Source organism: Anolis sagrei, chromosome 6 (genome assembly GCF_037176765.1).
Source record: "Anolis sagrei isolate rAnoSag1 chromosome 6, rAnoSag1.mat, whole genome shotgun sequence".
NCBI classification, from domain to species: domain Eukaryota; kingdom Metazoa; phylum Chordata; class Lepidosauria; order Squamata; family Dactyloidae; genus Anolis; species Anolis sagrei.
In genome coordinates this window covers 12,274,481-12,288,274 of record NC_090026.1, presented here as the reverse complement: position 1 = coordinate 12,288,274, position 13,794 = coordinate 12,274,481, and the positions used below count along the sequence as shown (strand labels likewise).

General features: G+C 40.5%; 1 protein-coding gene across 1 annotated transcript; it reads right to left on the bottom strand.

Annotated features, from left to right (window-relative positions):
- Positions 1 to 2,575: 2,575 nt before the first annotated feature.
- Positions 2,576 to 12,934, bottom strand: LOC132779240 (vomeronasal type-2 receptor 26-like). Its single transcript, XM_067469582.1, has 4 exons — positions 12,720 to 12,934; positions 11,780 to 12,071; positions 5,723 to 5,849; positions 2,576 to 3,477 (listed from the first exon to the last, which is right to left on the bottom strand). The coding sequence occupies exons 1-4, from the start codon at positions 12,932 to 12,934 to the stop codon at positions 2,576 to 2,578; spliced, it is 1,536 nt and encodes a 511-aa protein (XP_067325683.1).
- Positions 12,935 to 13,794: the final 860 nt, after the last annotated feature.

Genomic DNA, 13,794 nt, shown 5'->3' with positions numbered 1-13,794 from the left:
CACTGCAACATTTAAATGTCATGCTACTCTCTTTCAGTGTTACCTTGATGTCTTTTTTGTTTGTCAATCTTTCCTGCTAATCTTTGGAAAAAGCTTTTTCTTTTGCTGAAATTCTTCTAGAATGGTGGTGAGTTACATAGATTGCAGTATCAATGGGAGATAGGATTCCAGTTTGGCTTTGGATCCCAAAAGAACCCTGTGTATTCATTAGAGCTGCGCACATATCCATTTTGAAAAAGGGGCTATGGCTGGTTTGGCCAGCCATAACGGCACAGGCACCGTCACCGTCACCATTTTTTAATCAGCTGCAACAGACCACGTGGCTGCCAAAAATGGCTGTCTTCAGTTTCTTTTGGCTTCATGAGAGGGAGGAAGGTTTCCCTGTGATGCTGTGAGACTTGCTGTCTGCCTAAGCCAATCAGAAGAAGAAAGCTGCCCAAGTGCTCTGTGTTCTATCTATCTCAGTGCCTTAGCTGCTCTTACGATATTGCTTTCAGACTCGATTCCAAACTTTTACTTTGGCAATTTTATTTTTGGACTGTAAAAGGGCATTTTGGGGAGAGGATATTTGTTTAAATATTGGGGTGGTTTACTGAAGATAGGGGATAGCCTGACTCCCTGGAGTCCCCACAAGGAAATTCAATTTTTCCTCAGGTCTAGCTGTAGAAGATTAAAGGGAAGGACACTATAAGTATCGTTTTTAAAAGGCTGATGCTTTTAATGCTCATTTTGGATGGGGTCTGCCATGTGCCATCATGCAACGTATGGCAGGCCTCGCCCACATTCCTCCCAAAGTGGGGTGGAAGTGCTTCCTCCACCACTATGGGAAGGAATGTGTTGTTTGGGTAGCTCTGACTGAGCTACCTGCACTTTCCTCCCCTTATTGCCATGTGAGGGCAGAAAGGGTGCTGGGCAACACGTGGCACCATGCGTTGCCACCCTTTCCGCCACCTCATGGGGGAAGGGAAAGGGTGTCAATGCAGGAAGCAAGGAGGAGGGAGGGGAGCAGGAAGGATGCATGAGGCACCATGAGCCATCCCACACACCTTCCCTTTAGGGGCACAATGGCACAGCCCGAAAGGGCCGTGTGAAGAGGTCCTAGGTTGTTGCTGCTGCTGTTGCTATTTGAAAGTTAGCCTAAATCAGTGATTCCTAAACTGTAGCCAATGGAGCACCACAGGCCCGTAGCCAGGATTTTGATTCGGGGGGGGGGCTGAGTTTGATTCGGGGCGGGCTGAGTCTGAGTGAAAGAGGATCTACCCTAGCAAACCTTTTGTATCGTTACCCCAATACCCCCATGCATATGAGATATATTGAGCATGGTGATCAGATCATGATATGAATAAACATAACAGTTTAAATAATGTACTAGTAAGGCCTTTTCGCAGACCATCATGAGAATTTCGGGAGGGGGGGGAGGCTGAAGGCCCCAACCCCCCCCCCCCCCCCCCCCCCGGCTACATGCCTGGACCACCAGTGGTCTCCAAGAAGTAAAATATGGTCTGTTGCCTCACCATTGCTACACCGTTGCAACAAGAGCAGCTGGTCTCACAAAACTCTCTTGTAGAGCCAAGGCTTATTAAATATGGTTTTCTGTGGGCATGCAAATGGTGACTACATCTGATGGTATATGTTTTGTATCAGAAACTAGAGCCGATGTGGTCTATCTAATGCAATTTTTTGAATCCGCATCCCAAAAAACCAAACCAAATCTAAAGTTGACCAAAAACTGATTTGTAACCTGTTTGGAAGAGTGGTCCTTGGTCAAAGTGGTTCCTGGTTAAAAAAGAAAAAAGTTTGGGAACCACTGACGTAAATCAACAAAGAAAAAAGTATGCTAACATCACCATGTGTTTTTCAGGTTTGTTTCTGTGTTATTTGGGATAGTCAAGCCTTCCCAAAGGTCCTTGTCCTATAGAACTGATGAAACGTGTATTAGTGCCTTAAACAAAAAATGCATACGGCTCCCTCATCGTGTATATTGAATACAATGAAGGAAGGAAGATGGCAACTTTGAACCTTTCCAATAAATTTAAATATAAACGTCATTATATTCATTCTTTTCAGAAATCAAAGCTCTGCAGGAGTTCCTTTTCTCTATCACTCTGAAAGAGAGACTTAGAAATAACCCAGAAACAGAAATCAGCCATGAACTTTAGGAAAACACAGAAAGCTATCTTCAAAGCATTGTCTTTAATAGAAAATAGGAAAACCAATTCAGTTGTCAATATCATGTACAAATGCAGCTTGAATAAAGAAAATACAAAATAACAGTGGAAATTACCAGTCTTTTCCCCACCTAGTATTATTTTCATGAAAGAGGCTGAAAGATCTCAGAAATATTTTACCGTCTTCTGAGGATTTAGTTTGTCTCCAATCTGCAGAGTTCTCCAAGGCATTTTGGTACTTTAGACAGAAAATAAGTAGCTCATTTATGATGACATATAAAAGGATCATATCTGAACTTTTAATTGTACCCAAAAATCAGTAAGGCAGCCTCATCAAAATCAGAAATATTCCCATGTATCTATCCAGATGTCAATTGCCAATCAAAAGGGAAGACAGAAAGCATTTCCTAACCTTTCCTTTTCATTAGCTGCTCTCTTTTGTTCTGCTCAGGCCTAAAGAGGATAATATAGCATTTGGGGAAAAAGATAAAACCTAGTAACCCAGCACTGGAAGCCAAGATGGAGAAGATCTCCACAGCCACCGTGTATTTGCCTTTGGTGGAAAGGTAGGTTGGAACAAAGGTTAGCCAGACGCTGCAAAACAGCAACATGCTGAAAGTGATAAACTTGGCTTCATTAAATCTGTTAGGTAACTTCCTTGCCAGGAAGGCCACAGTCAAGCTGATAATAGCCAGGAAGCCCATAAAGCCCAGGACACAACAAAGCATCATTCCAGATCCTTCATTGCATTCCAATACATTATTCTGAGTATGTGAGTCTGTGTCAGAGTCTGGGAATGGTGGTGAGGTTGTCAGCCACAGTGTACAGATCATGGCTTGAGTAAGGGAGCTTGAAAGGACAATGGATGTGGCCAACCTTTTCCCCATCCATTTATTCATTGTGGATCCTGGCTTATTGGCCATGAAGGCTATCACAACGGTGGTGGTTTTGGCCAACAAGCAAGAAATAACCACAGAGAAGACAATTCCAAAAGCTGTTTGTCGGAGGAGACAGGTCATCTTCTGAGGTCGGCCAATGAATAGCAAAGTGCAGAGGAAGGAGAGCAGGAGGGAGATGAGAAGGGTGTAGGAGAGCATCCGATTGTTCACTTTCACAATGGGTGTGTTGTGGTACTTCACAAAGACTGATAACACCAAAGTGGTAATGAAAGAGAGGGCAACAGCAGAAGTTGTCAAACCCATTCCCAAAGGTTCCTCATAAGACAAGAATGTTATAACTTTTTGAATGCAAAGGTCATGGTTCTTGTTTGGATAATAGCCCTCTTGACATGGAAAACATCTGTTTGTGTCTGGAAAAAATAAATGTGAATTTAGGTGAAATTTACATGCTTGTTTGTTACATAGTGAGTAGTCCTATAAAGCAAGACTTGGGTTTGCATAGTTTTAAATAAAGTTCTTTTGGAGGTATGTTAATACAAGCATGATTCAGGATCTACTGGTGGCCTATGTCCCTAGTGACTGAGGGAATCTTGGCTCCAGTTACATATGAGTTATAACGTGTTGCAGAGGAAGAGTTTATGGCTTGTCCCACTCTCTCAAACACAACAACAGCATACAAATATTGTTAGAAAGGAGGATTCCTTAGTCTTACATTTGGGAAGACATCCTCTTTGAGTTCCCTTTGGGAAGATAAATCAGGGTATAAATAAATATACAAATAATAATAATAATAATAATAATAATCCCAGTGGTGATCAGCACACTGGGTGCAGTGCCTAAAGATCTTGGCCTGCACTTAAACACAATGGGCGCTGACAAAATTACCATCTGACAGCTGCAAAAGGCCACCTCACTGGGATCTGCATGCATTATTCACCGATACATCACACAGTCCTAAACACTTGGGAACTGTCCAATGCATGATTCAATACAATAGCCAGCAGAGTGATCTTGTTTGCTGTGGACTCATCTTGTTGTGTTTCAAATAATGATAATTTGCAGAAGATCAAACTGTGTGTACTGAAGTGGCTGGAAAGTCGTAAGTGAAGCTTCACTCCCTGGCCACCAATTGTAAAAACACACAAGGAATTTTGCATTCATTGATAGGCCTTCTTCCATCTCAACATTAGAAGAGTGATATTGTTCTGGCCTCCATCTTTTGCACTTGCTGCTGTCTTTCACCCACCCAAATGACCTACACTCACAACTAACATAATGACTTGTGTTAATTAGCAAAAGCTACATATGCTTTTGTAAATGTAGGAAAATAGCTGTCTATATTATGGCTTGTGGATCGGAATCCTAAGACTTCTCCTCATCAGATTTTAGTATCAGAATTTTTTGTGTGTGTCAGGAGCGACTTGAGAGACTGCAAGTTGCTTCTGATGTGAGAGAATTGACCGTCTGCAAAGATGTTGTCCAGGGACGCCCAGATGTTTTTGTTGTTTTATCACCCTTGTGGGAGGCTTCTCTCATGTCTTCACATGGTGAGCAGGAGCTGACAGGAGGAGCTCATTCGCGCTCTCCCCAGATTCGAACCTCCGAACTGTCACTCTTCTGTTCTGCCAGCACAACCTATTGCGCCACCAGGGGCTCCTGTGTTAAGAATCTCTTTATTTTAGTATATATACTAATAAGCTTTTATGTTGCTCATTTGTGTCAGTATGCATTGTTGTTGTTGTTTATTTATACCTTGCATTTTCTCTGCACAAAGGAGTCTCAAAGCAGGTAATTGCTGCATCCACAATATCAATTATCCACAGCTTGAAAATATTTTGAAAAATCCAAAAGGCACACTTTGATGTTACCATTTTATATAAAGAACACCATTGGATGACCTAAAGATGGTCATGCATGACTAGTAACCTCAAGACTGGACGACTGCAATGCACTTTACATTGGGTTACTTCTGTACCAAATTTGGAAACTCCAAATAGTTCAACAGACAGCAGCCAGACTATTTACATTAACATCTAGGAGTAACACATCACATCCATGTTAAAGTCACTCCGCTGGTTGCCTATTAGTTTCTGAGCAAAGTATAAAGTGCTGGCTTTGGCCTTTAAAGCTATACGTGGTTTTGGTCCGGGTTACCTACAGGATCGCCTTCTCCCATATAATCTGGGGGGCATCTACTCTAATCAGGAAGAACCCCACTGGCTACCGTCACCCAGAGGTGACGATAGCCAGTGCCACCCCAAATCGGCCACCCCAAATCGATGGAATGACTTGTCTGAAGAGATTCAAAAACTAAATCAGTCGTCAGAATTCAAGATACAACTGAAGAACGATCTTTTCTGGCAGGCCTACCCAGTTGATTTTAATATGTTTGCCCTACAGAAATATGTTTTACTGCATTTTACTGAATGTTTTTATGATGATGTGTTCTGACTATGATGTGCCCTGCCTTCTTCTTCTTTTACTACACAACTCCATATTGTAGGATTTGAGCACCCATGGATTTTCAACCTAAATCCATCAGATACAAAAGGTTCCACTATAATTGCAATGGTTCATGGTCTGGTAGAAGTAATATTTCATTTAGTATCGCTCTGCCTTGAGGTGGAAGTGCTGGAGAAAACTGTCATCTCCTACCTGTCTGGTTGGAAATCTCCCCTTCTGGACATCGAAGGCAATCAAAGCAACATGATGGTCTCCCTTCCTTCTTTACCTTTCTATATCCAGAAGAGCAATGGTCATTACAAAGTGAGCATGGACGTGTCTGTTCATAAATGAAAGATGAGAATGTGTCAGCTTTCTGGGAAACATCAGAAATAAGGGATTCGTGTTGTTGAAGGTTTTCATGGCTGGAATCACTGGGTTGCTGTGAGTTTTCCATACTATATGGTCATATTCCATACAGAGAATGGAAGAGAATGGGTTGTTGTGGGTTTTTTCGGGCTATATGGCCATGTTCTAGAGGCATTCTCTCCTAGGACAGAATGCCTCTAGAACATGGCCATATAGCCCGAATAAACCCACAACAACCCAGTGATTCTGGCCATGAAAGCCTTCGACAATACAATGGAAGAGAATGCTTCTGAAACATGGCCATACAACCCAGAAAACTCACAGCAACCCAATAAGGGATTTTCTGCTTGTACAGTTCAAATGCTCAAAATGCACCTATTTCCCTTCTTCCACTCTCTTCAAACGCAGAATGAGCAAAGTCCAGTGCATGGGCTGCATGTAGCCCTTCAGTGTGAAAAAGGGTAAAATGGGAAGATTTGGGGAAATATTTATTTGTTTGTTTGTTTATTCACTTTCTATGCCACTTTTTTCTGGACAGACCCAAGGCACCTCACAACATCTTAAAATATACATCATGGATAAAACCATTATCTGAAACCAATAATAAAAGATCCAGGCATGCTCCACAGCATCCAAATTTTCTATATAAATAAAAATGTAATGTTAGTTTGTGGGATTAACATAACCCAAAAACCACTGGACAAATTGACACTAAATCTGGACACAATACACCTATCAGGCCAACGAAACATAAAAACACTGAAAACCACAGGAGAAGAGACTTAAAAAGGCAAAAAATAAAAAAATACATTACAATGCATGCACAAAACCACACACACACACACACACACACACACATGCAAGCACACATACACACATATACACAAATATACATACTAGGATTGGGTGATCAAGAAAAAATGGTTCTAAACTCGTTTCGTATATAGGGAGCGCTGGAGTTTCGATTTTGAAATGATTTCTGAAATTTTCTTGAAAAAAAGCTCGGAAATAGCAGAAATCTGAATTGCTTCATTTGTTTCATTAATGGAAGGTGCCCCTCCCTCCAGAACCATTACCTTTGACAAAGTCAGAAAGCCTAAACAGTTTTAAAATCTCGCAGTTTTTTCTGAACAAAAATGTGTTGTTGGTTGCAATATGACAAAACCCTGGGTGGCGGCGAATGGCGATGGATTGCAGAGCCGCTGGCCTTCAGGAAGAGCTGTTCTTACCCATGCCCACCTTGTCCCTCTTTGCATCGGCGGCTTCCCTTCAGGCAGAGCTGTTCTTACCAACGCCAACCTCGTCCCTCTTTGCATCAGCAGCTTTGCACGCCCGGCGATGCAAAGAGGGACAAGGTGGACATGTCTAAGAACAGCTCTTCCTGAAGGCCACTTCCCCAGTGGTCTTCAGGAAGAGCTGTTCTTAGCTACGCCCACCTCGTCCCTTTTTGCATCGCCGGGCGTGCAAAGCCACATCCGAAAATAATTCCAAACAATGGGGAAGTCGTTTGAGTTCGGAATTGCTCCTCCCACTATTCCTGCATGGCTCAAAATTCAATCAAAAGGTAATTTAATTCGAATTAATTACGATTTTAGTAGCTTACGAATGAACTTACCCAAGCCTAATATATACACACACATACACATATATACACACAAAAAACACATATACACAGACTGGGCCACAACAACGTGTGGCAGGGGATGGCTAGTAAACAATAAAAGGATAAAAACAAAATCAAAACTCCCATATGACCATAAAGTGCGGGATTCAGTTAAAGTCTCGTTATAATAGGAAAGTCTTTACACTTTTTCTAAAGGATATCGGGGTGGGCACTGATCTGATTTCTTCTGACAGTGCATTCCATACATTCAGAGCCACTCCTGGAAATATGACTTCTCTAGTGCCTTTAAGGTGCCAGGTGACCCTGAACTGAGTGGAGATGAGGGTCTCATTGCTGGATCATAATGGTCTGCCCGGTCTGTATTGTTGGACATGTTGTCTCAAGTAATCTGGAGCCAAGTCAGGCCTTATAGGTTAAAACCAGCACCTTGAATTGGGCCCAGAAACAAATATGTTCTTCAGACCCTATAAGTGCAACTCCTGAAATCCCTTCAAAGCCTACAGACTATTTTTTTATTTTCTTTTAATGCTGATTATTGGAGTGATTTTTGATCCCTTATTTGGTATGGGAAGGACCATCCTGATCCTTCATGCCATACAAAGTTTAAAGTAAAGGAGTCTCATAAGAGGAAATCTATATAAATAAAAATGTAACGTTCATTTGTGGGACTAACATAACTCAAAAACCACTGGACGAATTGACACCAAATTTGGACGCAAAACACATATCAAGCCAACAAGTGACCTTCCCTCATAAAAACACTAAAAAACACAGCAGAAGAGACTTAAAAAGCCAAAAACAATTTTAACACTTGTCCACAACCACATATATACCATATATGCAAACACACATATATACACATATATACAAATATATACACAAACAAAACACATATACACAGACTGGGCCACAGCAATGCTTGGCAGGGGACAGCTAGTGAGAAATAAATTGGCAACATTATTTCAATACCAACATGGCTCAGTGTGTGAGAATAATAATGAGATTTTAATGAGAATATTGTTTTTTCCCCGTATCTAAGCTTTTTTTTATGACAGTCTTCCTAAATTGAAAATGATGCAATTTTCTAAATTTTCTTATAGATAAGTACAATGAATTTCTGACCTATTCTTGAAGACAAAAATATCCAATATTCAAATAATAAGCTATTTTAAACAGACAAATAAATATATTGTGAACCTGTATATAGACCTTGCCTGGTTAAACCTGCTGGGCCATTCAATGGCATCTTCATCAATGCTAAGCAATATGTCTGTGGAGGCCTGTGAAATTACACTCCCAACTTTAACACGAAGGAAAGACAGATTTGGGAATGTGACCCAGTTGACAATATCGTACCCACCAACGATTTCTCCATTTTGGTCAAAGGAAACCTCCCCAACACTACTGTTGAATGACAGACTTCTCAGGTAGTGAGGGATCTAAATGGAGGGAAAACATCCACATAAATATATGGATAATCATTTGAGTTGATGGTTAATGGCCCTTTTAAAAAGTTTTTGCCAAACTAATATTATTATTATCATCATTATCATCATCATCATAGGAGCCTCTGGTGGTGCAATGGGTTAAACCCTTGTGCCAGCAGGACTGAAGACTGACAGGTCAGCAGTTCGAATCCATGGAGAGTGCAGATGAGCTCCCTCTGTCAGCTCCAGCTCACCATGTGGGGGCATGAGAGAAGCCTCCCACAAGGAAGGTAAAACATCAAAAACATTTGGGCAAAGTCCCCTGGCTAACGTCCTTGAAGACAACCAATTCTCTCACATCAGAAACGACTTGCAGTTTCTCAAGTTGCTCCTAACACACACAAAAATTATCATCATTATTATCAATAATAATAATAATAATAATAATAATAATATTTAATTTCTTACCCACATCTCATGGTTCAAGGCAGGGAACAACATCTTTAAAAATATATCATCAAAAAACAATGTGTTGTCTAAAGCTTTCATGGCTGGAATCACTGGTTTGCTGTGAATTTTCTGGGCTGTAGGCCATGTTCCAGGAGCTACAAGGCCATTCAATGCTAATCAAGGTGGCCAATTGCAACATTCACACTTGCCTCAAGCAGACAAGAGTTCTTTCTCCCACCCTGGACATTCCACAGATATATAAACCCCATTTTCCTGGTTTCCAACAGACCTCACAACTCTGAGGATAACTGCCATAGATGTGGGTGAAACATCAGGAAAGAATGTTTCTGGAACATGGCCATACAGCCCAGAAAACTCACAGCAACCCAATCATAAAAACGTTCAGTAAAATACATATATTAAAACATATAAAATATGCAAAATATCTAGAAAAAAATTAAAATACAGGAAGTGACTTTAAAATACACAGTTTAAAATTGACTGGGTCAGCGTTCTGGAAGAGATAGGTCCAGGGATCCAAAGCATGGAACCATGATATTTCAAGTAGAACCATAGTGTTATATTAGTACAAACAGCCCACAGTCTACTTCATTATATGCAGCCGATGAAAGGCGCAAAGTCTGAAAGGTACCAAGATTTCTTGGTATAAACGATGGTCAAGGATAATGAGAGCTATAGTCCAAAATACCTTGGGAGTTCCCATTTTTGGAAAGCCAGCTGTGGCTGTTACATTAATGCATGCAATGTCTTTCCCTAAGGACATTACCTGCCAAGACTGCTGGTTTAACATATTTCCTTTCCTTCCAGTCATCACAGTTCTCTTCTTTGATGGAGATGAATGCATGGCTTGGAAAGCATATGTCAGGGCATAGACTGCATTATAAATGGCATAGCTGTGGCCAGTCATGCTCATTTCAAAAACAGAGCTAGGAAGACTCATAAGTTTCTCTTCTCCAGTGCAAATGTTCTCATCCCGTTCATCCAGGACAGAGGTAGGGAATAAGCAATTAAATGCATCTTGCCAGAAAGCCCTAACAAACCCATCTCCTTTTTCTGATGTATGGTTTCTTGTCTCCAGAAACTGTTTGAATCCTAACACCTCCTTAGAAAGAAGAGTCAAGGATAGAGCACCATGGAGGAACTGTATGTCCATGGTTCTTTGAAAGAGAGATGATGTGAAATCTGTCTCCCCTGTCATAATCCAAATTTTCCCTTTGTCTTGAATTGGTATGCCTTCGAATTTGAAATAGTGGTCTACACTTCTCAAATAGGCCATGCTTTGAACTTCACCATAAAAGATCATGACACTGGCTGTGCTGTTGTAGACAAGCTGAAATGTGGCCGTCCAGTCAGTTATTATTTCAGTGATACCATATAAGGCAGCTCTTACTGGTAAATTCACAATGTTCTCAATGCAAATACCATTCTGAGAAAACAATGCAAGTGACTTCATCACACGTATATACACACTCTCAACTTCTTCATAGATCACCCCAATCCATGTCCAGCTAAAATGCAGCAACAACTGGAGAAGCCCCAAGTACTGTTTATTCCCATTTGGGAACATCCAGTGGAAGAAGGCAGCACCATTTTTGTCATTTTGTTCTGGAGCAGAGGAATATGTGAGCTGGAAAAAAGCCAAGGAAGAATACAATGTATGATTTACAGATATGTCAAACACACAAAAATGTGTATGTGTGTGTGCAAGCACACATGCAGCACTAAGACCCAACTCTAGTCGCTTTGTAAAGGTTTAACAGCATAAAAGTGTTTTAACTTGCTGACCTAAAAGGCCAAGGAGGGGACCATCATGGCTTCTGTAGGGAGAGAGTTCCAAAGTCTGGGAGCAACCATTGAGGAGATCCTCTACCTTGTTTCTTCCACACAAGTCTGAAAAAGTGGCAGACCTCTTTTGAGAAGACAAGAGCTCCAATTGCATCATAAAGGAAGATTATGGTCATTCAAATAATCATTGCACTGTATTACTATTGGGGGAGGGAGGCACCCAGTGTGGGGGAAGGTAGGTAGCATGGAGAGGAAACCATGGCTAAACCCCTCCACCTACCACAACCCAAAATTGCAGGTATACATTTGACTTAAACCTGGATCCATGTTCCAAATGCTATAAGAGATTACAAAATAACATAATGTCAACTTGGATCGGCCCCGGAGTATGATTTAGATTTTGTGATTTTAATTGATGTTGTAATGTTGATGTTTTAATTGTTTTGGATTTTAATGCATGCATTCATTTATCTATATGTATATGTGGCATTGAATTGTTGCCTTTGAAAGGCCGCTCTGAGTCCCCTTTGGGGTGAGAAGGGTGAGGTACAAGTGTGGTAAATAAATAAATAAATGCCAAGGAGATTCTCTTACCTGAGCAATTTTGTAGATGCCCAAGATGTCTGCCATATGGAAGCAAATGTTAGAGTTTGGTCCCCCAATGACTACAGGCAAACTGTTTTGCTCATCACATTTATAGTTAGGGACAAATCTCTCTTTTGTTGAGAGAAGCTTCATTGTGGCTAGATAGGTCCACCTTGGATAAAAATTGTTGTTATAGATATGGAAGCCCACAGTGACATTTGGTAAGATCTGGGGATTCTCGTTTATCTCCTTTACAGCAAAGACCAAGGCCAGGATGTGCTGGTAAAACTGCGTCATTCTTCTGTAATGAGGATAGCAAATCACCTGCTTTAGTATAAAATAGTTACATTGGTGTTCATAATCTGTTTGAGAAAACATTCCATCATGATATAATGCAAAGCCTTATTCAACAAAGGGGTGAGAAATGGCAGTCCATTGCAAAGACCTTCTTGAAACACTATCTAATAATAGGCATTACTTTGGAAGATAGTAGTGAACATGTGTGTAGTAAACCATGTTAGTCTTCTGTGATAAAGACCAGAGTCTTGTGATATTTCAAACACTTAACAAGTGCTGTTATGTATATTATTTAGTGGACCCAAACTCACACTTGGCTCCATAATTACATACATCCTGGAGTATTGAATATGTGAACATTATTAGCCAATTATAATCTTAACATTGACTTTGTTTATTGGTCACTGAGATGAGATACAAACATTCCACATAGATAAGCAGGTTGGTGCTTGGCAGCTAACACATTCACAATTATCAGTGTTCAAAACTACAACCAAATGATTGTTATTCAATGACTCTGAAAAGTGTCAAGATGATATTGTTCCTCCTTATGACTTAGAGAGCTGATTTCTAAAAGGATAACGCTGATTTAAAGGTAACCGAAAGGGAAGTAATAACATATGGCTAAAACACTGAGATGCTTACAACTTACAAGATGCAATCAACAGACAGTGGATGAGGCACTTCGCTGAAATCTATTGCTTCATAAACGATGACGAGCTGAGAAAGGACTCCGGGAATGATCAGGTCTCCTGCCTGGTAATACTCATGAAGAATGGGTAGAGGCTGACTGGTGACACATTTAGGAGCAGGAAGAATCTTGCATACGCTCGCTGGGAACAGCACCAAAACCAAGGCCAGAAACATCATGACCTTTGACGAAAATAAGTGACCAGAAAAACAACCCATATATTGCAACCCAGTCATCATTCACATTTCTAATACAGCCTGTTGGATAGATTTGATAGTTATTTGGTTGACTGAAAATAATGGAAAATTGAGTTGATAGAACTCTGTAATCAGAAATCTCCTGGTATAGAGGATATGACAAACAATTTCCATACTTATTTCCTAGTTTTGCTACTGGTGTTTAGAATTCCTTAGGGCCCTTAAGAAGAAGTCAACATAATTCTGGCTAATTTGAAAATTGCCAGGTTGGTAGTCACCTGTCAGAAATATAGGCTTTTCGTGATTATTCCAGGCAAAAAACATGTTTCATATACAGCATCAAAGAGCTGAAATTTTACCCACGAACATTTTATGGAGGAATAATTCTCTTTGTCTGAGTACCTAAAATCCTAATAATTCCAAAGGTGGTACTCTGTGCATGCATGTGTATCAAAGACCTGAGTGGTTTTTGCATGCCATCAATTTCAGGCAGCCCTTGATTCAGAAGGTCAAAAACAGTGGTTCCCAACCTGTGGGTCCCCAGATGTTTTGGCCTTCAACTCCTAGAAATCCTAGCAGCTGGTAAACTAGCTGGGATTTCTAGGAGTTGTAGGCCAAAACACCCGGGGACCCACAAGTTGAGAACCACTGGTCTATTTTAGTATTTCCAAGTACAATGGAAGACCTCTAGCTCATTCCTTGCCTTTCAAGGTGGGACAGCAAGATTCAAACGTAGTAGACACAGTTTCTTTTTTTAAAAAAAATACGTTTTTTTATTGAAGACTCAATATGACATAAAATGTAATACAAGGAAAAGAAAGAAAAATAAATAAATAAAT

Bases quoted from the DNA above. Each gene is read 5' to 3' on its own strand.
- LOC132779240 (XM_067469582.1), bottom strand. From the start codon at position 12,934: ATGTTTCTGGCCTTGGTTTTGGTGCTGTTCCCAGCGAGCGTATGCAAG. The intron at 12,072-12,719 runs GTAAGTTGTAAG...TCCTCATTACAG, and splicing joins CTGTCTGTTGATTGCATCTT to AAGAATGACGCAGTTTTACC. The intron at 3,478-5,722 runs GTAGGAGATGAC...TATTTTTTCCAG, and splicing joins GGAGATTTCCAACCAGACAG to ACACAAACAGATGTTTTCCA.